The sequence below is a fragment of the Brachyhypopomus gauderio genome, chromosome 11 (assembly GCF_052324685.1).
Source record: "Brachyhypopomus gauderio isolate BG-103 chromosome 11, BGAUD_0.2, whole genome shotgun sequence".
NCBI lineage: Eukaryota > Metazoa > Chordata > Actinopteri > Gymnotiformes > Hypopomidae > Brachyhypopomus > Brachyhypopomus gauderio.
In genome coordinates this window covers 5,227,220-5,251,448 of record NC_135221.1, presented here as the reverse complement: position 1 = coordinate 5,251,448, position 24,229 = coordinate 5,227,220, and the positions used below count along the sequence as shown (strand labels likewise).

The following is a 24,229-nucleotide window of genomic DNA, read 5'->3' as shown; positions in this document are numbered from 1 at the left end:
GCGATTCCTCCTTCACCCACATTGTTTTCTAGCATTGTTCAGTCTTCAGCATTGGCAGGCGTTACGCTATCACCATGAACACTTTGGCACGAGGGAGATGATCCTGTTCTTTCGCCTGGCTTCACTTCTGTCCCTCGTCACATGGGCAGCCAGAGCTGTTAATCTTTGTCTGGCTTCATCTCCGAGGCCTCCAACACCTTGTTGTAATTCTCAGTTAACTTCTCCACAACTTTCTGCATTTCAATCTATTAATGTTCAGCTTTGTCAATGAAGACTCCCTTTAGATTCAAACAGTAATAAAAACAACTTTTCTTATTGCTGTTCAACACTGTTTGCTGAACGTCTCCTGGCAGTAATGGCGTAGGCACTTGTACTCTTAACTATGAGGAGTTTTGTGCCTGCGTAGATGGCTTGGACCATTCGTCATTGTTCCTTGCCAATGTCAACTGGAAACCTGGAAACCTCTCAGCTGTACATCATGAAAGGATCCATCAAAACACGGAAAAATTGACTGAATCAGGAAAGCACTAATAAAAAAAACCCAAAAAGCCAAAACAGAGGAAGAGAAGAGAGATTACGTTGACCTCTGACATCAAATGTTATCAAGAGTCTCACTCTGCTGACCCAAAAAAAAGGACTAAAAACACAAGGCCAGTCGAGACAAATGTTTTACTTGATGATCTACAAACATTGATCATTCTAAACTTGCAAACAGATTTGTTTAGGTTAAAGGTTTTCCGTGTTAGAACAACCAAAGGTAAGACACCTGAGCATCACACCTATATGAGCTTGTTGGACTGGAACTAAGCAGGGGTGTAGCCCATATCCTTAAAAGCAGCCTGATGAAAGTTTACTCTTGGCACTGCATTCAAGTAGGGAGCATTCGACTAGCCTCCAACAAACAGAGGTTTGTCCATCAGACAGAGAGAGAGAGAGTGAAGTGTGATTCATCCCTCCAGAGAATTCCACTGCTCCACAGTCTAGTGGCAAGCTACACCCCACTCCACCCACTCTTGGTATTGTGAATGGTGATCACAGGCACGTGCGCTGGTCCTTGGCCATGGAAACCTGCTTCACGAAGCTCCAGTGTGTGGGGTGACGTGAGACTCGGATCCACTTTAGAACTCTTGAATGACTGATGCAATAAAAGATTTCACAATTTTTTTGAGACGTCAGCACTCGTTCGATTCTCTGACTTGGCCTCTATTGCTTTGAGGCTCAGCTATTGTTATTGTTGAAACACCTACATCACTGAGCAAAGTGTGCTTTTAGCCATAGGCCTATAGTATGTAGTATGTACTACAGACATGCACTAGGGCATAAATGTAGAAACATCATTCACTCCAAAAAGCACTAAAACACGGTTTGATCATGGCCTACTCTTAACTCGGTCCCAGTGACGAGACTGTTAATGAGGCTGGATATTCGTTGGACCGCCCACTTAGAAAACTAAATCAACACTGCCATCTAGAGCCTGAAGTTGTGGAAGGAGTGGTTGTCAAAAAAGTTGGTGTGTGTGTCTGTCTGGGTTGGACTAATACAGACACAGACCAGGGGCGGACTGGCATACATTACTACCGGTGATTTCCCCGGTGGGCCAATGGGTTAGTGGGCCGCCGGTGGTTTAACTCGGCCCGTGGAGGAGCCACTGCCGCGCACTGCGGCCCCGGTCCGTAGTCACGCTGCTGTTGAACGGTGTTATTACCTCCCCCGCTCCAGTCAGGCAAACCTGCTCAGAGCGGCCGCGGACTGAGCCTGTAAACACATGAACGAGTTGGACCAGTCTCGCGTCCATCACTTCTGGACATACATATGGAAATAAATTCTTTAATCTTTTAATTCTTTAAGTTTACTTATTTTTAATAGTTTGATTTTGCCCTTGTTTTAAAAATTCAACTGTAGTCAATAGTGCTGGCCTGATTTTCTGTTTTGAGGTAGAAAAAGAAGCTGCTTCTTTTAATCCCAAATCCATACCTGTCAAGTCTCCCGTTTTGGCCGGAAAACTACCATATTTTACCCCTCTTTCCCGTCGTCCTCCCGTATTAATATTTTCCCGTATTGTAATATAATATATATCTTAAAAGCATTCAAGTGCCTCTCCAAACTGAATTACGTCGCTAGTCTCGCGAGAATGTCAACCTGCAGTAGCCCGAGTGTCAGTTCTCGCGAGATTAGCGCTGACAGCGGGAACAACAAACCCGAAAAACTAATCAGAGATGGATGAATGTAACGAGAGAGAAGGCGTTTCTACCAAAATAGTGAAGACGTCGTGTAAAATATAAGGGGTCCTGGACCTTTGTTGGGTCTAACAAACTATGAAACGTAAAGGTGGCACTGAAAAGCTGAGAGAAAAAAGAAAAGCTGCAGAGGTTATTCACTGCGTGAACAATGTAGGTTTCAGTAGGTTTTCAGTATTTTGTCAGGGTCAAGTTGTTAAGTTTGTTAGTTATTTTGATATGCTACTATGTGGCTTTGTAATCATATTATTGTTGGAAGTAATATTGTCCATATGACAATAAAAGCTGACATATATGCTACATGCCATGTATAGATTCATACACACACACACACACACACACACACATATATATATATATATATATATATATATATATATATATATAAATAATATAGTGGGCCAGTCTGTCGAACTCCCAGGCCACTTTTTCTCCCCAGTCCGCCCCTGACTGACACACATACACACACAATTTATTTATTTTTTGACAAATCATCCATCATTTGAGAGAACATGATGTGCTAAAGAATCAAAGGCCATGAGTTTACTTGAAAGATTTTTTAATTAATTTATAATACAGGCTTTTATGCAGATTGTATTTTTACATTTAATATTGTGAAGCTAATTCCATAGCATTGACAATGATTAATACTCATTCTCTGAAGGTTGGCCACTCAGTGGAAGAGTCATGACCATTTCCTCCAACACTAGAATCACACACAGCTCATCTGTTCTCCCCCTTCATTCTTACCAACCCTGTCCCAAAATCACACTCATGATCCTGCCATTAAATGTCTAACAATTAAAATCTGAACTACACGGACACAAGATTACAAAGGGTTTTTTTTTTGTTTTTTTAGAATTCCATTATTAATAATATTAATTCTCCACAATCATAAGCAAATGAAAATACAGAAAGCACACAAACATCAGGAAATAAAACATCCAGATTCGGGTTTGCAGTGCCGTCCCCCACTGCGCCCCTTCGCCCATACCAGCTCATCATGGTCTCCCGACATCAAGCGTGCATCTGGCGTAGCACTGAGGGGCGATAACCCCCTCTTCCTGTTCCTCACGTCAGCTGGTGATGGCCGTCCCTCGGGACGCGGTCCAACAAAAGGGTGTCTGAGGATGCGGGCAGGACCGTAGCCTGGACCAAATCCCGGAGCGGTCTGGACCAAAATCAAGGGCTCGCGCCTTATCAAGATCCTGCACACTTGGCAAATCTTTTCACTATTCAAGCACATAATAGGTGAACAGTTTTCCAAGAAGGCAGGTACACACCCAGGGTATGAAAACACTACACTAGGGCATGCACAGGTGTTAACGACTGTTTAAAAAAAAAAATTTCAGAGAGAAGGAAAAGGGCCTCTCAACTAGGTTCAAACGGTCACTTGGTCCTGTGCCAAAGGCAAACATGGGTGGTCACGGTATGTGCTATCAGGCCTTCAGCTCCTTTGTACTGGTCCTAAGTGTATGAAGTAAAATGGGCTTCACAGCAGGTAGGGATGGACATCATGCTTTGAAGACGCTCCGTCCTGTGTTGTCCAGGTCACTGTGCGACGATTAAACGCCCCAGAGGGAAGGATCCCAGTTGGATATAATCCAAACCACAACAGGCAGGCTGCACTTGACTTCGTGAGCAGAAGTGTGAGTCTGAGGGGCAGTCAAAGCCGCGTCCAAATCTGTGCTTCCAATCAGAAAACAGTCCTGGGAAGAGGAGGGGAAGAGTCCTCCAGAGTCTCACCTCAGCACACTGAAGTCCTCACACGGTTCTCCAAGCTCCTGCTTCTCAGGACGCCCAACTCCTGTTCGTCAGGTGTCATTCAGCTATCAATGTGTGCCATGTTTTTGCCACTCAGTTTCTATGAAATGTACATTTGCTATGGCTATGTACAAATTCTTTATTTCACTAAGCAAAGAATAATTCTGGCAACAGAAAAAAGCTAAAACAGAATTGATTACTTGGCACAGGAACGTACCAGCCACTGTACAGGAATAAATCAACTGAATGAACAGAAGTCAGTTTGACCCTCCAAGCTGTTCGTTAATCAATCAAGATGCATGAATTGGTATGCAGAGGAAGGGGGCGGGGGCAGAGGAGGCCTGTTTGGGGGAGGGGCCAGGTTGACCACACCTCTGCTTTACAGCAACAGGCAGCAGCTGCTTTCTGTAGTCTTCTCCCGGTTTCTTTGTCCTTTAAAATAAAATTTAAATAAAGAAAGAAAAACATGTATATTAAAAATACATCCTCTCCACATGCAATATATGTAAAATAACAATGTAAATAGCTTGTGCAATATCCAACATATCATGCAACATTCCATTGACCAGTTGTATATTTGGATCGTTCTATGTCATTGGGTGTATTTATTGTCTGTATTGTGTGTATTTATTGTCCCAACAAGCACCTTGGAGTAGAAGCAAATTTCATCGTAATGCAAATTACAATGACAATAAAGGCGATTCTGATTCTGAAAAAGAAGAAAGGAACCACATGCTCGTTCTGTTGGGCTTTGTTTTGATGTAGTAAACAATTTTGGCCACACTGAACAGCTGGACCAAATAAAATAAGACAGTTTGGTTGCTTGTTCTAGAAGTGCTGACAATGACAACAAACACTCCCAAATTAAATCTAGTGACATGCAACACCCCTAAAACTAATATTGTACCTACTGACAGTTATTCTAGACACCCACCATGGACGCGTCAACACAAACGTTCACAGATACAAGTTCATCAGCTCGAATGTAAACGTGTGCATTTTCAAAGTGGACATTAGTCAGCCATAGACTTGCATGTTAGTGCCACGACTCGTGCCAGGACCACCAAAGTCTGGACGTTATTTAGTCACGGCAACATTAACACTCATGGTAGTGGCATGACTCTGGGTATTCAGGTACAACTCATCTGTGTCTCATCTCAACTCATCTGTGTCTGTCAAGTGGGTTATAGTGGTCCAACACCCAAACACAGTCAACCAACACAGATCTATGTCCAAAAAGTGCCCACTGCTGACTACTAACGGTACACAGAGGGTAGAGGTTACTAGCAAAGTGGCCGTAAATCTGTAGTAAAGTGGCTTCCCCCTTTACTAGAAACATGCCCACAGTATAAAGCATGAGGTACCATCAAAGTGAAAATAAGGTATGTTTAAGCATCACATAAGCTGAACATACACTAGGTCTTAAAATATTTCGGAATGCAACTTCAGCCTCTCCACATAGGACCTGTAGTGCAGAATTTCACAGGTCTACAAGAGCCACAATCTCAACCTTCTTCACCTCACAAGCTGGAGTTGGCAAAGCCACTTTGACATATTTAGAAATACATGTCACTCCTTCTCTCTGACTGGCCCCATACTGTATATCTGGTCATTCTTTGAATGGAGAAAGAACCCTCTTCATTATGTGCTGAAATAACGACCCTTTCTTGTCTTATTCAGGATTTCATTGTAACTATAAGAATGAGCTTTGGATCTCCAGTTAGTCGTGCTCAGAATAATCTGATTCAAAGTGCCACCCCAACAACACCCCCCCCCCCAGCAAGCTCCAGAGACGGTGCGTCCCGATCTATGGTAACCGTCTCAGTTACACTACTGTCTCAAGGCAGGCAAAAGTTTCTTACCAAAATTCACTACCCGTTGGATCTGTACCCTGCACAGGGACAAAGCTGAACCTAACAATCTAACCTAACCCAATATAATAATCTGTCAGATCTTATACATCACAGGGCATCAAATGTGGGTAACTGGGCACCACAGTCGTTGAAAAATAACCTTTTGAACACTCACAGCAACCACAAGGTTTGCATTATGCAAATAAGCTAAAATAAATGGCTGGAACATTAAAACCTAAAAGACCACCTGGCAGAAGTCCTTAAAAACTGCTGTTCCCTTTATTCGGAAGCAGAGACACAAAAACCCACACACACACAAAAACCCACACACACAAAAGACATTAAGAGCTTGCCAGAGGGACAGTCCAACACTTACCATGAGAGTTGGGTTCTGGCAGCGTCTCTCTGGCAACCAAGTGCATGACGGTTGTTCGGCCAGGGGGCAACTTCAGAGCTGCTCAAAAAAGGGCACAGTTTACTGAAACAGGACATACAGGACATACAAGACTCAGCACAAGAAGTGAAGCACACTGTCAGGGTGTCTTACAGCAGTCAGAGAAGGACAGATGAAAACAAGGCCTGAAAAAGTGAAGAGCGGCAAGACTTGCGAGCTACACACCTCCTAGCGTGACGTTGCCGTGAAGGAAGCGGCCTTGGAAGATGAGTCTCAAGATGCTGGGACTGCTCACCTGCTCCTCCTCCCAGCCTGCGGAGGAACACAAGCACTCCTATCACTCCCACACGCTGCAGAACGGGCCAGCAGCAGACCCCCAGGAACCACGCATGGCACCGGGTCGCTCAGAGCGCCAAACAGCATCTGACATTTTCTCCATATGAACACGCATGCAGGAACCATTGTTAGAAAATCAGGGTTTTTTTTCTCCAACTTTAAGCAGGTGTTTAATGATCACAGTCAGTGTTAGCTCACCTGAAAGGAGGATTAAACTAACTCGTGACTCACCACCTTATATTTCTGAAAATTAAGTGAAAATGCGTTTTTGCACCCGTGTGATGCACACGCAGCGTAACTTACCGGCTGGCCAGTTCTCAAAGACGTAGCGAGCGATATCCGTGGCGGAGTCGTTGGGAGAGAAGGTGAAGTCCTGAGTCTTCCCACTCACAAGGATCAGACGCAGGTTCACCTGCAATCAGTCAAAGGAATGAGCGCCTAAACCCGCTTGGCCAGTCACATGACCGCAAGCGCGTGAACACAAGCACTAGGGCTGAACGATTAATTGCATTTGCAATAATCTCGCGATATTTTAAAATGCGATTCTCTAATCGCACAGGCTGCGATTTAAACTGGTCATGTGACTTGGGAGCGAGCCGAGCCGAGGACGAACGGAGCAAACTCGAGCAGGAGGCAGGGAGGTGTAGAAGTGAAGTTAACACAGCGCACTTTAACTTGTTGCACAATGGCTTCAGGCTCGACAGAAGCTGACACAACTTAAAGTCTAATACCAAAGAGGGGCAGCACATCAGTTGTGTGAAATTACTTTGGCTTTAAAAAAAGATGCTGCTCAACGTCAGGTACCTTGCAAAACGTGCCTTGCTACTATTGCTACGACGCGAGGTAACACTACAAACCTTCAGCATTAAAAAAAAACACCACAAAGCCTTGTATGATATTTGTAAGGCTAAAATGCCAACGACCAGGGCTGCGTCTTCAAATACGCGAAAGTGTTTCTCTGCGCTTATACAGCTTTAGTATGCGGTGAGCAACGAAATACCGTAAAGTCACGCATATAGGCGCAATAAGATTTAAAGCGCGGATGAATCGCAAAAGCGCAGATAGCTTGACCGGTCCAGCCGACAGGATTCACTGACCGAACCGTTTGAAAGTGTAACTCCTTATGGATGTAATTGGAAGCGGCACGCTGAAATAACTCGGGCAGTAACGGAGTTCATAGTGAAAGACATGATGCCCGTTAATATAGTGAACAAGCCCGGCTTCATGGCTTTGTTAAACACACTGGATATGCGCTACCAAATGCTCTCACGCACATATTTTAGCCAAGTTGCTATACCTGCAGGGTTGCCAACTCTCACGCATTGAGCGTCTTAGACTAAAAAGTTACTAGTTACTACTAAAGTTATTACTACTACTAGCTCTGGCGCCAACCACAGGCGATCGATCGATCGCGATATAATAATAATCAATTTTGTCCATTTTACACCGCCCCGATAACAACAAATTACGTTCGCCACACACTCCAGGTTCAAGTCTCACTTGCGATCTTGAAAAGTTGGCAACCCTGTATCTGAGCTGTATAAAAAATACCGAAACAGAGTTTCCTGAAAACAGTGTGAATAAAATCGCGATTTTAAATCGCAACCGCAATTTATAGACAAAAAATTGCAATTAGATTATTTTCCTTAATCGTTCAGCCCTAACAAGCACCACGTTATCGAATGGCTGTCCACGCTGCAGACAGGGCCCGCCCAACACGCTGGCAGGAGCAAACACACACACACACACACACACACACACACACACACGACAGGCTGGTGCCAGAGTGAAGGTTGGGGGCCAGCGTACGGTCAGCCCTCCCATCCAGAGCGCAGTACGGACTCCCGGCCACGAACGGCAGTAGCGTCGGTGAGCCGGCGACCCCTCACAACCCTTTGGTTTGCATTCGTCATATGAACAGGGGAACCTCCATAAACTAGAATTCCTCCCTAATTAGGCTTCTGCCTCGAGTGCTGGGGACACGAAATCGGCCGTTTCCTCTGAAGCTTCCTGTTATGGACAGTGCAGACAGGGTGGGGTCAAGTTGAAGTATTCCTCCCCCCCTCAGTCCTCTAGGGCTGTCACCCTAATGCTATAACCCCAGGTGTCCCAGACAGACCGGGACAGAGTAATTAAATTTACATGGACCACGCATTAAGTCAGCCAGCAGATTGATGTGCAGAAAAAAAATATATTTGTGCTGTTTGAACACCATTAAAAAGCAACACGCGCGCGCACACACTGAAGTGTACATGAATGATAATTAACAATAACAACAGGCCCACTAATACGGTCATGCGTACATCCAGCTGGGACACTCATGGACCCAAACTACAGCTCTGAAACAAACAAGGGCGATACGGTTTTGCGAGAGCCGCATTATGCAAAGCAGCAAGTGACCCGTGGCGGCAGCACGTCTGCTCGAGTCAGTCACATCACAGCCAATCACAGCCAGTCATTGTGCTCTCCACACCAAGGAGCGTCCAGACCCAGCCAATCACAATTCGAGCAGTCAGGTGCCCTGCAAAGTTGCCTGAACCCACGACAACGGCACTGTGGAGCTGAGCAGAGTGGGACCAGATTGGCTGTGCTATGCTAGCAAGTTTTTTTTTGTTGTTGCCATCATCAAAAAACTGCCAGCCCTAAAATATTACATCCAGTTTAGTACAGCCGCTCTGCCCCTGAGCAAAGGTGCTTTATCAAGGAACAGGAAGCGAGCTCTCTGTAGAAGCAGACATGGGAGACGGTAGTACACGTTATTTGCATTAGGGAACCTAATAAAAGCGCGAGCATTTGCACAGTTCTCTGCTCCAGTGGGGGAAGGTGGCACAGTGGTGGTGCAGACCGAGGCCAGGTACCTGCAGACCTTAATACAGCTCCCAAAATAAAATGAGAAACGCAACAGTGTCTGTGCTATGCTTTGGGAGTAACCTACAGGATCCAAAAAGAGTCTCTTGTTCAGCTGTTTTTCTTTTTCCCCCTGAGAATTTAAATGTAATTTTTCCGTGCCTTTCCCGGTTTTCAACGAGTCCTCGGTCTAAACATTACATCACCCACACCATGCATGCAGGACTTGGCTGGGGCTAAATGCATTCGTTCAGAATCATGTTGGGGTTGAAAGGGGGGGGGGGGGGGGGGGGGAGGTAGAGCAGTTGGTCTTGGCACTGCTTGCTTTAGAGCCACTTGCTAGCATTCATTCCTGCACACAGAACATGGCCAAGGGAGGGGAGGAGGAAAAAACACAAGAATCATGAAGGTGCAAAACGCTGCAACGAAGCACTCGTGATCTACGGTCTGCCTGCAACATTACAAAGAAGAAGTGAGAAACAAACTTCCTATTAAACTCTGTAAAGCTACCAAGGACCACAGAAACAAAAGCAGTTACACTACAAAAACGCAAGCTTGTAATTTGGGGAGCACGCATCGACAAGGATTTAGCATTCATAACACACATGTATCAGGACCTGATGAGGACTCCAGACTAGCTACCAAATTCAAACAAAAACACCCTTGTTCATCTTTTCATGTAATTTCACATAGTTTAACCCTGATCCAGTGACATATCTCCCAACTGCACACCACAGGGCACTTTTGCTGAGTACTCCTGAAATTAAGGACCCCCCCCCTGTGACCAGCAATAGCCTCTAAACCATGTAAGATAATGTAATACAGGTGGCAATGCATGCTTACACACTACAGCCCCTTTGTTGTTTACAATGCACTGAGGAAAATTAGGAATGAAAAAGTATTCACAGAGCTGGACAGGGTACTGACAGTTAAGAAAACTGAATTTCTGAATTAGAAGAACTTCACGTCACAAAAATGAAAATGAGAAAATTTGTATTTTATTTGTAATTTATTAAAAACCTAGTTATTTGGCTTATATATGCACTTTAAACACAAGAATAGTTGGGCTCATTATTTCATACTTTCTAATCCCACAACTAAGTAAAAGTAGAATTGCAACTGGATTAAGCAAAAACAGATTACTCACTGCTTCAGATTCTCTTTGAGTGGTCATGGCTGCGGTCACAGATGAAGGCCGGCAGGAAAGTGATGCGTTGGGGGGGGAGGGCGGGGGTCAAACAGTGACACAAAGACCCTGTATGTGCTAATCCTTCAAGTCCTTCTCTGCTTTACACAGCCTGGCACCAAGTTAAACATTGAACAAAGTAGCATCAACACATTTGTTTACAATGCATGGCATAAAATAATTTTTAAATGAATTCACAGCATGTTTGAAATATATAATTGCCACACATTATTTGATTTTACATATATAGACATAGACATATATAGACACACATCTCACACATGAATACACTATATATACACACACACACACACACATATATATATATATATATATATATATATATATATATATATATGTGTGTGTGTGTGTGTGTATGCATGTATGAGACACACACACACACACACACACACACACACACACACACACACACACACAGATAGGGAGATATGAACTGGACACTCGTACTGAACACCAACAGCTGATTTAGCTGGTTAAAGCCCTAAAGATTTTAGAACATCCAAGCTGTCACAACAAAACCTCACATACCTGTGACAGCGCCTGACTTTTACTCCACAGCGTCAGTGTCGCAGCAGCATTATCTCACCGCAGTAAAGTCAGCTAGCTGCGCTGTGCTAGCCGGCTAACGCAGGCTACGGCAACCTAGCCAGCTAGCTAACAGACCGCTAACGAGGTCTTCTGGAGAATAAAACCGTTCTTCGAGGTTAAGACATTATCCGCACGCAAACCTCGAAACGAGCAGATTAACGAGACGGGCAACGTATATTTATATATGTATATGCTCACGAATGGAAAGGCCCCGTCGTCGGTGGACAACTAGCGGGCCTCTGTTAGCAGCCGAGCTAGCGCCTTCAAGTACAGGCTGAAATAAATCTTCTGACTGCGGCAGAAAATAAGGTCCGAGAAAGATCATGGAGTACCGCCGAGGTCGAAAATTAACTTTCTCCGTTTCGAAAACTCTGTATAAACAAAATAACGTCGCTCGATAAGGCGACGGTTCGTCGGTTAACTAACGGGTAAAGCCATCATTTATCTCGACTCTGTTCAACAGCAACAACAGTGTTGGGTCCAGATTAATGGCTGAGAATTTAAAGACGCCGGATATCAGCTGGCCGTGTACACAGGACACGTCACGGCGCTAGTATACCTGGGAATTGAAGTTTAACCACAACACTCCATTTTGGCCACTTAAATGTTTTTTAATTAGAGCAATATATGCATTTAATGACAAAGCACATATTAATTTGTATTCTCATTGTCATAAGTAGTTTCAAAAGTAAAACAGACATTATAAAAGTAAATCCCAATTTAACAAATATCGACCTCCAACAATCTAGAAAATGTACACATCAGCACTGCCCATTTACAGTATTGTTTTGTGCAACTGTTTTTAGTAAACCTTTTAGATGCATACATAAGTTCTTTATTGGTAAAGTAGGCAGTAAGGCACAGAAAGTGACCATATCAATGTGAGTTAGAAAGATGTTAAAGAGAAAAGGTGAATAATTCATGTTGTCTACCGATAAATTTAAACGATTCCTTGTGAACGTAGGACCATTATTTGCATCATTTACAAAACATTTGCAAAACACTTGCACCGATAATAATTATTAACAAAGTGCAATTAACACCTTATACAAAATGGCATTCCTTATAAAAAAATGGCATTATTTACAAAACATTTACTTACAAAACATTTGCATTGATAATTAATATTCAACAAACTTTCATTAAAATACGATTTCATATTTCACAGCCCTCCTTCCTAATTGTGCACAATGTTTTGGAGTTTTGTCAGTTTTTGTGTGTGTATACTCATGGTCAGGCCTCTGCTTTGTGTGTGTGGTATTTGTGTGTGTCTCCTCATGGTCACACACCCGCCCTTGTTAGTTGGTGTCCTGTCCTTCATTAACATTGTGTGTATTTAAGGTCTGTGGCTGTGCAGTGTTCAACCCAGCTGATTGATGTGCTTAAACGTATATTGCAATTTTGTCTTGTTAGTGTTGTTTTCGTGTCTTGGTTTGAATAAACATCTGTGTCTGCATTAAAGTTACAACTCTCCTCTACATTATGCCTGTCTTCTTGCTGTGACACCTTCTGAAAATACTGTCATTATTTACACATTTGCAACATACTATATACAAATTTCTCTTTTTAGACAATAAAGCAAAATCACAAAACAGATCATACAAAAAAAATTCAACATTTGCTGGTGATCTCTGAAGAAATCCATATTTGAATACCATGTATTCATAAAAGGGTTTTAAATTGGTAATCCAAAATGTTTATAGTATAAATAACAGTAAATATACTGATACATTAAACATTTGACATGAGTGACTATGGTCCTGAAGGAAAACTTTGTGTCAAGACTTTTATATAGTGCATATCACTTAAACAAGTTTAATCCTACCTAATCTACAAGCTGTAGTCCTCAGGATTTAAAACCTTTGTTTACTATTATTTTGCCATTTCCTATACTGATCAGCATTTAGTCTATAGTTTTACTAAACTGACGTTATACTGTTAGTTGGCTTTGAGCGTATGAGCACAAATAAACATGAACTACCATAAAACATTTGCCAAACTCTGACCATAACAAAACTTCTATAACTTTTAAAATGTACCACTACAGGACACAATGTAAAATTCTCTTTGATCTTTTTTCTTTGATTTAAGAGAATCGAACAGTAAACAAACAAACAAAAAACAATATCTGATTAACCTCCCAAAATAAGGGATATCACAATGATACAATACCTAATGTAATGTGCAAGTGTGAAGGACCTGAGGCTGTTAAATGCTGTTCTGCTGAGGGTCTAGCCAATTAAACTTCAGTGTTGGTCTCACCCACACATATGGGTTTCCTTTCTTGCAGAACTGGCTCTGATTTTCTGGAGGAATTGTGTTGGGCTTCAGAACTGTTCTTGATCCCATAAGCAAAGTAAATCAAAAAGCCTAAAGGGATGCATTGAGATATAATAAGAGAAAAGCATAAAACCAAACAGCATGGTCATCAAACTGTCAAAGCATCCATACTGTGAAAGATGCGTCAACACAGCTGATATATATTTAACGTACTCAGTGCACCCTTCTCTGGTGTCTAGTTGTCTGATGTCAAGATATTATTACATCAAGGTACAATTATTTGAGTGTGACCAATTCAATTCAAGAGAAAGATACATTTCTAAGAAGTTGCTTACCAACACCCATCCACACTGCGAAACGAATCCATGTTGGACCATCCAGTTGCATCATCAGATAGACGTTAATGAAAATACTGACCATAGGCAATACAGGAAGCAATGGTACCTGGAATATGAAAAGAGAGACCAACTCCACATTACAGCAGCTATGAAGTCTAAATAGGCATAAGCAACATATGACTGTAAATGTAACGAGAGAAAAGAACCACACCAAAAGGCTACACAAATGTATTAATAGCATACGTTTATAATTAAATGCAGTTGCTTAACACTCTAATACAGAGTAGTATTGGTAGTGCATGTGTACCTTGAAGGAGATAGACTCGGTGGTTTGGGGCTGTCTCCAAATGACAATAATGCACAGGGTGGAAAGTATAACTAGGAGAACCACCACCGTGACCCACAGATGGTGCCCGTCTACGACACTCTCACCCCACAACGCCAGCACAATACACAACAAGGTGAAGAGCCCACCTACAGAGAAACAGAAAACCTCAGAAAACTTCCTCTTTTTTGTATAATAATAATAAAAACACTTTCTCCCTCAAAGAGAAACTCACTTCTGCTTTCAATTTCAATCTACGCAGGGGCTGAAAGACGGAGCAGACAGCCGACGCTGCCCACCCAAGACGGAAGTACTTACAGGTGACGGCTGTGGCGGCGTACACGATCTGGCTCGAGGTTTGGTTCGGTGACTGGGTGCAAGGGAACAGCAAGTGCCAGGGGGTGAAGGACTCCAACCCCTGGCTGGGCCCACTATCAGCCCCATTCAGTGGCCTCTTCTGTTGCTCTCCTACGTTGTCAGCACTGCAGATCAGACTGCCTGGCTGGTATCTGTGAACAGAATAGCAAAAAATAAACTCAAATCCATGTTTTTTCCACCATCATGCAACCTTTTTTTTTTTGTTTGTTTTTAAGTGTGTGACTGAAAAAAAATAAGTAAAAGAGCACCAACCTAAGGACAAGCACACATACTGCCACGAGCGTGTAGGCCAGCAACGTCCCGATTGACATCAGGTCCACCAGTGCAGCCAGATCAAACAGGAAGGCCATCAGAGCTACATGAAGGAATTGGCAGAAGGCCAGAAGTCAGGTCGCAATAGTGCAGTTGGCTGAAAACCAGGTCTCCACTCAATGAGATGAAACACGCTAGTTCTCATATCTCCTCTACCTGCCACAATGCCAGACGCGATGGTGGCGGCCATGGGGGTTTTTGTCTTCTTGTTCATGCGGGAGAGGAAACGGAAGAGCAGGCCGTCTTCAGCCATGGCGAAGATCACACGTGGCATGGGGAACATGCATCCCATCAGGCTGTTGCCAAAAACAAGCATGGAAAAATAATCAGTTGATCATTCGTAGGAAAACACTGAAAGGGAAGGAAACCAAGCCTAACTGATCAGCACCAATAATCAACGTACCTGGTTGAAAGGGCACACAGAGAGCCTACAGCTACTATATAGCGTGCCGGTTCCCACTGCACATGTTTGAAGGCCTCCGGCAAGGGGCTGTTAGTGTCCAGGACGTAGTAGGGCATCATCAGGGTGAGCGCGGCAGAGACGCCGAAGTACGCGAAGAAGCAGATGAGGAGCGACACCACTATACCTATAGGTATAGAGCGCTGGGGGTTTTTGGCCTCTTCACCTGCGCGAAGAACGGGACAAGTTGAGCGGTTTGGTTGTGCCACACGGATCGTGCGATTCTCGGTAGTAAAACCACACGTGACGTACTTGTTGTGGCAATGCAGTCAAAACCCACAAATGCGTAGAAGCAGGTCGCAGCACCGGAGAGGATTCCTGTAAACCCAAAGGGCGCAAAACCCCCGGTGCCAAAGTCCGTTCCCCTGAGAAACAGAAAGACGCTATTTTAGATCTGGGACGAGCAGACACTCCAGACATCCCATAATGGTCAAGGGCAACAGCCCCGCTGGAAGCGGCAGTCTACTGCCACCCACTCCCAGCCATGGCTTCAGGTCACATGACTCACGGGGGTATTGGAAGACTTTTGTTGCTTTCGATATCCTCCAAACTTAGGTTCCAGTTGGCAGGGTCGCCCTTCACAAAGCCTGAAATGATGATGAAACTTAACACCACCAGGTTAACCCCCGTGAAGATCTTGTTCACCAACGCTGACTCACTGACGCCAAAAGCCAGCAGACCTGTAGGATGGGAGAGATGGAGAATTACTGTCACAATCTTTAGCACAACACCTGGCTGGATCCATGCGCTGTTTATTAAACATGACTTTAATAATATTATCATGCCATTTGAGAAGGAATTCAAGAAAAATCCAGTTAATTACACAAGGATTCACTAACATTCTTTAGAGTATAAACTTCACAAGCCAAAAAAAAAAAAACTTCACAACAAAAACAACAAAGCATGAATAGTATAGTATGAACAGTATGAATAATTCAGTATGTATCATGAATAGTACAGACACTGTATTATACGACACTGTTATCACTTATACATGACACAACTTCCTCAAAGGGTATGTCCCAGTACAAAGTGCACTTCTTAACTTCTGTTGCTCAATTCAGTTTACTCAATTCCTCAACAGTCGTGCATCAACCGTTCGCCTACGACTGATGCAACCGTCAGTCAAAACAAAGAAAGAAACCGCAGTACAATTCAAGAGTGCTGGACTCACCGGTCAGCATCATAACGATAGTGAGCGCAAACAGGTCCGGATATTTCGCCAATACATTTCCTGTGTCCGGGATAGACAGGGATTCGTTGAAAAAAGTCGAGATCTTCTGGCCCACCAGGTTGTCAAATGTGGAGCTCCAAGCTCTGGCCACACTGGCAGCACCTGCAGGACGGAGCACAGGTGACCTACGTGAGAGTAGCAACACCGAGTTCTTCTACGAATGGTTTAATAACCACAGGTTGGCAATGTCATGCCCTTCTTAAACAGGCCTAAACACATCATGCATTGTTAGATCCATTTGCCTTCATTTTCTAATTCCGACTGTCACAAGGTGTCATGTCGTGTTTTAATTAATCAGCTCTAAGAGCCCAATGCTTAATTCATCTATTAGGATTCACCTTAAGTGTATTCAACAGTTACACTTAAGTGATTTGGAATGACAAGTGGAATTAGTAAGTTAGTATTTAATACTGTATGTTGCCTTTACATCATGAACCTTCTTCCTATTTCCACATCCTTTATGTTTCTTTATTCGTAAATGATGGATTTTCTCACCTATTACATAAGAGAGAATAAGGTTCCATCCAGTGATGAAGGCCCATATTTCTCCCACTGTGACGTAGCTGTACAGGTAAGCAGAGCCTGTCTTTGGGACCCGCGCACCAAACTCAGCATAGCACAAGCCAGCGAGCACCGAAGACAGCGCCGCTATCAGAAAGCAAATCACAATGGCCGGGCCCGCCTTCTCCCGGGCCACCTCCCCAGCCAGCACATAGACGCCAGCCCCCAGCGTAGCCCCGACCCCCAGAGCGACCAGGTCCAGGGTGGAGAGGCAGCGGGCGAAGCGAGCTTCCCCCTCCGAGTTGTCCAGCACACGCCGGCGAACCAGTGACTTGGCGAACGCGGCCAACTTTGACTCCATCGTGACACGTGCTCAGTTAGGGTGGACAGAATGGCTCAGGAGTAATGAAGATTCTGCAAGAGAACATAAAAGACAAATGTTAAGATTGGTTTACACTTCTAACAACTCCCAGGTTTTCCTAAAGCATGTCGGTGAACCACGTGGACAGACACTTCCAATGAGTACTAGGTTCAGGAATGAGATTTCTGAATTCCGGAATAATAATAATAATAGAGCACATACCAGAGCGAAAATTTTTCCTTTAAGGCAAAGCACACTGAACCTGATAGAATCAGTAAAATGTTTTCCATGGAATTAAAAAATAAAATGAATGCATATGTATATTATATCTACATGTAATAGCATTCCATCTATATATATTTCCAATAATAGTTTGCACTCCTATTATGCATAACCTACACTGCAATACCGCTGTGCGTCACAACACATTGCAAACACATTCAGTACCATCACCAAAAAGGTGGTGGGTTGCATGGTGAGGTCAAAAGGAGAGGTCCTTTCTTCTTAATTTCCCTTGACGTTAGTTCAGCTAATTTTAAGGAAGTATCAAAACAGAAGGTAACCATTTAACTTCTTAGGTAATGTCTAACTATGCCTGGCAGTAAGTTCAGTGCAGATAAAAGCATGAAGAAATCAAGTGGAATTATCATGAAATCTCTCCCTTTCTATAAAAGTAACAAAATCAAAAAGGAAAGAAAGTGAAGGCTGACTTTTAATGCCAATGATACTGTCACAATACAGGCCCGGACCCCTCCCTTTGGGTGTGTGGGTGTAGTCCGTGTCCTAGTATGCACTTTTCGTGGGTGTGGTTATGTGATGCGTCTCTTAAAGTGACACATCCAGTGATAGTTACGTGTTGCGTATATATAATGTGTGTTAGTCTTGTCCCGTGCTCGTCTTTGTGAGTCTATCGTGAGTACAACATACATGTTACGTGTCTGCTACCTTTATAGCGAGTTTCTGTGAATAAACGTTAATTCGACTCGGTGTCCTCCCTCATTCCTCGCCCGTGACAGATACATGTTAATTACATGAGTTCTTGTACCATTAGAACTGTTCATAGCAAAATATGATGACAGTCCTCTGACATCATGGCTTACTATAAAGCGGAAACTGTAGTAAGATTTCCTAGGAAAGGTCAAATGAGCACGTTTCCTTCCTAATGACGAAACAGTAAAATATGTTGCCTGATAATAAAATATAGGCAAAAGGTTTTTATCCATAAATAAAGCTTAAACAGCGACTTTAATTGTGATTGTAATAGTACTAGTGATTTAAACTAAGATAATTAAGTATATTGTTTACCTTCTAAATAGCACATCTACCAGTTACTGATGTAACAGCTACACTGCAGGACTCACTGACCACAATTGCTGTAATCTTTCAGCACACAATACAGTAAACAATAAACACACCGTTCTTCCAGACACACGACAGAAAAACTACAGGAACTTTTCAGGGTTTAAATTCCACAGAAAAAGTTCAAACATTGTTGTCGTTACAAACGTGATGTGTATATATATATATATATATCTGCTATAGTAATATAGTATATATACAGGCATGCTATAGTTAGTTGACTTTTCTGATGCAACATCAGGCTACATGTCACGGAAAACATATCAATGGTTGTTGTGCTTCTAAGGACGTTTGCAACATCTATGTATTTTTGTAATGTAGTTCTACTAAAAAAAAGTTTCGCGCTAACAAAATGCAGGGTTGCCAAGACACCCCCCCCCCCCCCAATTTTCACACAACCACCCCCCAAATCAAATCTCACTCCAAGTGATATTGAAAAGTTGGCAACCCTGAAATGAAGTCGATGTCAGTTTCAGACCACGTTGGTGTAGCCAGAGAAGCTACAAATTGTCTTCCAGAGGACCATAAAACGTGCTGCCCGCGTGGCGAAACTGCTGCCAATTTTAAACAAGAAACGAGCACATAAGTTATGGCACGTATCACGTTTAAAACAATGGAAACACACCCTACACAATGTCACTTTTAAACCATAAGTTGTAAGTAATTACCGTCTAATATTAACCGTCGAGTTAACCTAATAAATATCCTTAGTTTAAAAAAGAGCGGGTTGTTAATCCGTTGATGAACCGCGAAAAAGCGCCTAAGTTATTCTAAGATTAATACTGCAGATACATAAGACGAAGACAGACTATACACTCTAATAGCTGTAATATGGCTAATCAACAAGAGTATATTGCATGTTATAACGTTCTTTACTAAGTTGTAAATTGAAATAATTAAATAACCAGATCCTTTATTTCATTTGCCTAGTTAATTAACTTCATTATATATCTAGTGATAACTAAGTTAGTGAATCATTAGTGGTTGAAAAATGATAAATTACCTGTTCTTGTCTTCCAGATACTTTTAAAACACAGAAATAGCTCGCGATTAACTTGTTCTTTTAAGGAAAAATCTGCGCGGGAGGCGACGACGTGAAATGACGTCAGATTCCGCCTCCCCCTCGTCATATTCAGCTCTTTTCCACAGCACCTCCACGCTGAGAATGGTGAATTCTGGGGTAACGGAAATAATGTGTGTACATATTCTAACCAAAAGAAGTATGCATAAATATATGGAACAGATATGCAGTGAGCAGAGTAGTTTAGTGATATTTGTGAAGACATGTTCAGACAGTGCTTGCAATGTCTGCCAGGTAAAATAATTATATATGTAATTTTATAGGTCACACTTCAGAAAAATAACTGGCCATTGTAATGTTATGGGTAAAACCTAAGGAAAAATAACTGGCCAATGTAACATACACCACAGACTGATGGATCTAATTGACCTGTTTTGTAGGTAGGTTCAATTGGTCTGCACCAAACACGAAAATATTACATTGTTATATTTTAGTCCTCTGCTCAATTTTTGTTTGCAGTGCACTGAATTGTACACACAGACTGAACTGTAACCGTGGGCTGAACTGTACAGGTGGGCCTCTGATCAATATTGTTTGCAGTGCACTGAATTGTACACGTGGGATGAACTGTACGGTTCACTTTCTCTAACAAACCACACCAACAAAGCAATCGTACCAGGCTTTGTTTTAATTGAAACAAATCTGACAACTATAAACATAGGTTACACAGGAAATAAATGGCTTCTAAACATCTCAGCACATGTCCAAAATCAGAAATCTTCACTGGCTCCATATTCAGGCTCATTTAGACTACATGTTTCTTCTTTGTACATTCAAGGCCCAGATTGGCCACATCTTACCTTTCAGATTGCTTTGTATTGATAATGATTCTTGACTATTGTAGTGTCACTCACCCTTCTTATATAATGTGTGCTTAAGAACCTATGGAACTTTAAAATAAAACATTACAATAATAATAATAATAAGAAGAAGAAGAATTACTATTATAATATATATTATATTATAACTATTATATAATTATATTATATTAAGTCTATTATTTTTTATATTACTACTACTACTACCTCAGTTACTAATATACTGTATTTTTGCAATTCACCATTAATTCCAAAGTTTAAGTTAAAGTAATTCCAAAGTTAAGTATCAAAATAAGTGTCTGGAAACTTTTGAGTAAATTAAACTTCAAACAGTTAACAGACCAGTAACCAATATACTTATTTTGATTTTTAGTAATTCAGAAGTGTAAGACATCAAGTTACCATTTTACATTAAAAAGACAAATCATAGCTGCTTGAGATGTTTAGTGATGCATATCACTCTTTATAACACGTTTTTTCTATAATTGTACACTGAAAAAAATAAAGCATTGGCTCAATGTAATAAAATTTAATTAATCAATCACACGAATTTTTTTTCATTGAATCAATCCAAAAAACTAAATTCATTTAGTCATGAATTAAGTTTTTTGGATTGAGTCAATGAAAAAAAATTCGTGTGATTAATTCAATTTTATTACATTGAGCCAATGCTTTATTTTTTTCAGTGTAGGTGCTTGTGCATTTTCCCCTATAAAACATTTAGTTTAAACCAACATAACATGTTCACATAATTAAAAAAATATAAAAATTGTCTGAAGACCGATGAGATATATTTACATATCCAGTGTTGCTGAGTTCACATTTGCTAGAATATCAGAATAATTCACTGAAAGACACTTGATGAAAAAGTCAGGAAGGAACCTGCATGCTTAAAGCTGCTAAATAAATAAAAAAATCAGGCCCATGATCAGTCACCGAAACATCATCAGATTGTAACGATCTTTATAATGATAGTGATCAAAGAACAGAACTCCTGGTCAAAGGCTTGTGGACCTGAGGGAGGGGATCATGAAAGTGCTGGCCTGGTCCTATATGGGTCTGAGACTTGGGTATGAAGGCAAGAAGATGAAAGGTACGTTTGAGACGTGAGCATGGTGTCAAAAGTCAGCAGATGTGGTGACGGACGCGGAAGTCCTGAGGAGAGTTAACATGGAAAGAAGACTAATTACAGGACCAGGAAGCAGTGGCTGGGTCACACGCTGGGTCACGATAGTCTCCTGGGAACTATAACAAGCGGAGGAATGACACAAGCACAGAGGTTGATCAAGAACAATGATGCTGCGTTGGCTGCAACACAGAGATGGATCCCAGGTCATGAAAGACATGGCAATGGACAGGAGCTTGTGGAGACAGTCCCAGACCTGTCCAGGACACAAGACAGGACATAGAAAAAGAATGATGATCATTATTACCTTGGCACAACAAGCAAAACTGGGAAGTGAAATTGCTGAACCTTTTTTTTTTACAATATCAGTTGTCTTAATTTCCTGTCAAATTACTGAGTCCACATATTAGTTTTTAGCCATTACGGAAAGAATCTGATTTCACCATACTATGTTTTGGTAAATCACAATAGAACAGGAACTCCACACAGAATCAGGAACCTTCACCATTTTTTTTCGGTGGGTATTTTAAGGGCCAGTGAGATGACTCTGCCTATTTGATGATCTATTATGATGGGCAAAAACAACATTGAATTCAGGTTGTCAGTTTTGTTTGCCAGTTTTGTATTAATTAAACATTTTATCATAATAACCAGCAGCACAACATCAGACAAAGATCCACCTCATGATAATTTGATACCTCTTTTTTTGTTCATGTGTACACTCTACAGTACATACAATTGGTGCGTAATTGAGTAATTACTGTGGATAGTATTGAAGAGTTTTGAAGAGTACTCTGAAATAGAAATAATTTAGCATAATTATTTAGCATAATATTTGAAATATTGTAAACTCCTCTAACATGGATCATATTCCAGAAAGAAAATTAAGATTTTAAGAAAACAAAGAATAAAAATAGCAAAACAAAAAATCACACTCAATAGGAATTTTTAAATCAGTACAAATGAGTACAAATTAGTGATTTAGAGCTACTAATTCAGCAAAGCAGCCCTAAACCATTATACTCTATCTGCCTGACATAACATTTTGATGTTTTCCTCCAAACATAATTCTGTTTAAATGAATCAAAAAGTTAAAACCTCACCTGTCTCAATTTTTCCAGTTCAAGGACAGTGGGCAGAAGATCAGATGCTTTTCTTGGTGTACTCATGAACACAGATCCTGTCCTATAATAAAGATGCCTGTCCGAAGCACTTGACCTCTTTAGGACGTGAATAACTTAAACTGATCTTTGTACAGTGACCATTTGCTTCTTTGTATATCTGTCTGACTCATTCCTGACCCAAGTTCTTAGTAATCACTTAGTAACCTATTTTCAGAATGCTTTCGTATGAAATCTTCTTAAATCAATTTTTATTTCTTATATGGTTTGGCTGGTCCCACTTGAACTGACTGTAACATGTAACTTATAACATGTAACAACTACCCTTATATGAAATTTATAAGTAAAATGTAGATTATCAGCTCAGATTTTTATTTACCTGAAAATCACATCAAATGTTCTCCATATGTTTACAAGGGAGCCAAAGGGCATGGCAACATTCATTAGACTATCATAGTACAGCCACATGAACAACAAAGTAAACCCTGTCTGAATTCTGTGGTTTTACTTATCAGGACAAAAAACCCACTCAAAATGCAGAAACAGATCAAAGTTAAGTGCATCCCTACTGTTTGCACAGGAATTAAGGGTAAGTGGAAACCAGGCACTGCTAATCAAATGTACCTGATTTAAGTGTGGACACCTCTATAAAAGCAGAGGTTTTAGCAATTTGCTGGTCTGGACCATTCAGGTATGTGTTAACACAATAGACCACCTCTGTAATGGAATAGTCTTCAAGCTCCAATCCAAGATTCAGAAACAGTTCCAATCTTTAAATCTAGACATTTATTTAATCAGCCCTTTTGTTATTGTAGTACCTATTAAGGTGGGTAGCTTGCCCCCCCCCCTACTCAAGTCTTCTGGTAATCTGAGATGTTGATGATGTCATCCAGAAATGTCTTGCATTCACTCTAGTTTGGGACAATGATTTTGGGTGAAAAGCAACGGCTCAGTGAGCCCTCATGACTGTGATCACCTCCAGACCCCTCCATTTAGTTACGCTGATATAGATAAGCCTGCTGGAGCTACATGCTAATCACGGCACATATGCTACATAATGTATATGGATGTTAACATGTTTAACCAATGATTTGTATCTTGGTTACATGTTTCTACAAATACAATTCCATACAGCACCTAGAAAATGGTCCAGCTTCCCAGAGTTTGTGCCGATGCAGCCAGTGGACACAGCAAGGCTGCCTCCTACCTGAGGCCCTGCTCGGCACAGAAACAGAACTATAAATATGGACTGCTACTAGCTGGGCCGCCCAACGGTGGATGGGTTCCCTTTTGAGTCTTTTTCCTCCAA

General features: G+C 41.7%; 2 protein-coding genes across 2 annotated transcripts; both read right to left on the bottom strand.

The window, feature by feature from the left end:
- Window positions 1–2,779: 2,779 nt before the first annotated feature.
- Window positions 2,780–11,719, bottom strand: ubl3b (ubiquitin-like 3b). Its single transcript, XM_077021258.1, has 6 exons — window positions 11,167–11,719; window positions 10,579–10,729; window positions 6,888–6,996; window positions 6,474–6,560; window positions 6,231–6,308; window positions 2,780–4,433 (listed from the first exon to the last, which is right to left on the bottom strand). Exons 2-6 carry the CDS (start codon window positions 10,603–10,605, stop codon window positions 4,381–4,383), a joined length of 354 nt encoding a protein of 117 aa, XP_076877373.1. The 5' UTR covers window positions 10,606–10,729; window positions 11,167–11,719; the 3' UTR covers window positions 2,780–4,380.
- A 136-nt stretch (window positions 11,720–11,855) lies between these two features.
- slc7a3b (solute carrier family 7 member 3b) lies at window positions 11,856–19,891 on the bottom strand. The gene is made up of 12 exons (XM_077021257.1): window positions 19,778–19,891; window positions 17,049–17,468; window positions 16,494–16,655; window positions 15,828–15,999; window positions 15,572–15,684; window positions 15,263–15,485; window positions 15,016–15,155; window positions 14,800–14,902; window positions 14,488–14,678; window positions 14,152–14,318; window positions 13,842–13,950; window positions 11,856–13,596 (listed from the first exon to the last, which is right to left on the bottom strand). Exons 2-12 carry the CDS (start codon window positions 17,413–17,415, stop codon window positions 13,466–13,468), a joined length of 1,878 nt encoding a protein of 625 aa, XP_076877372.1. The 5' UTR covers window positions 17,416–17,468; window positions 19,778–19,891; the 3' UTR covers window positions 11,856–13,465.
- Between the last annotated feature and the right edge of the window lie 4,338 nt (window positions 19,892–24,229).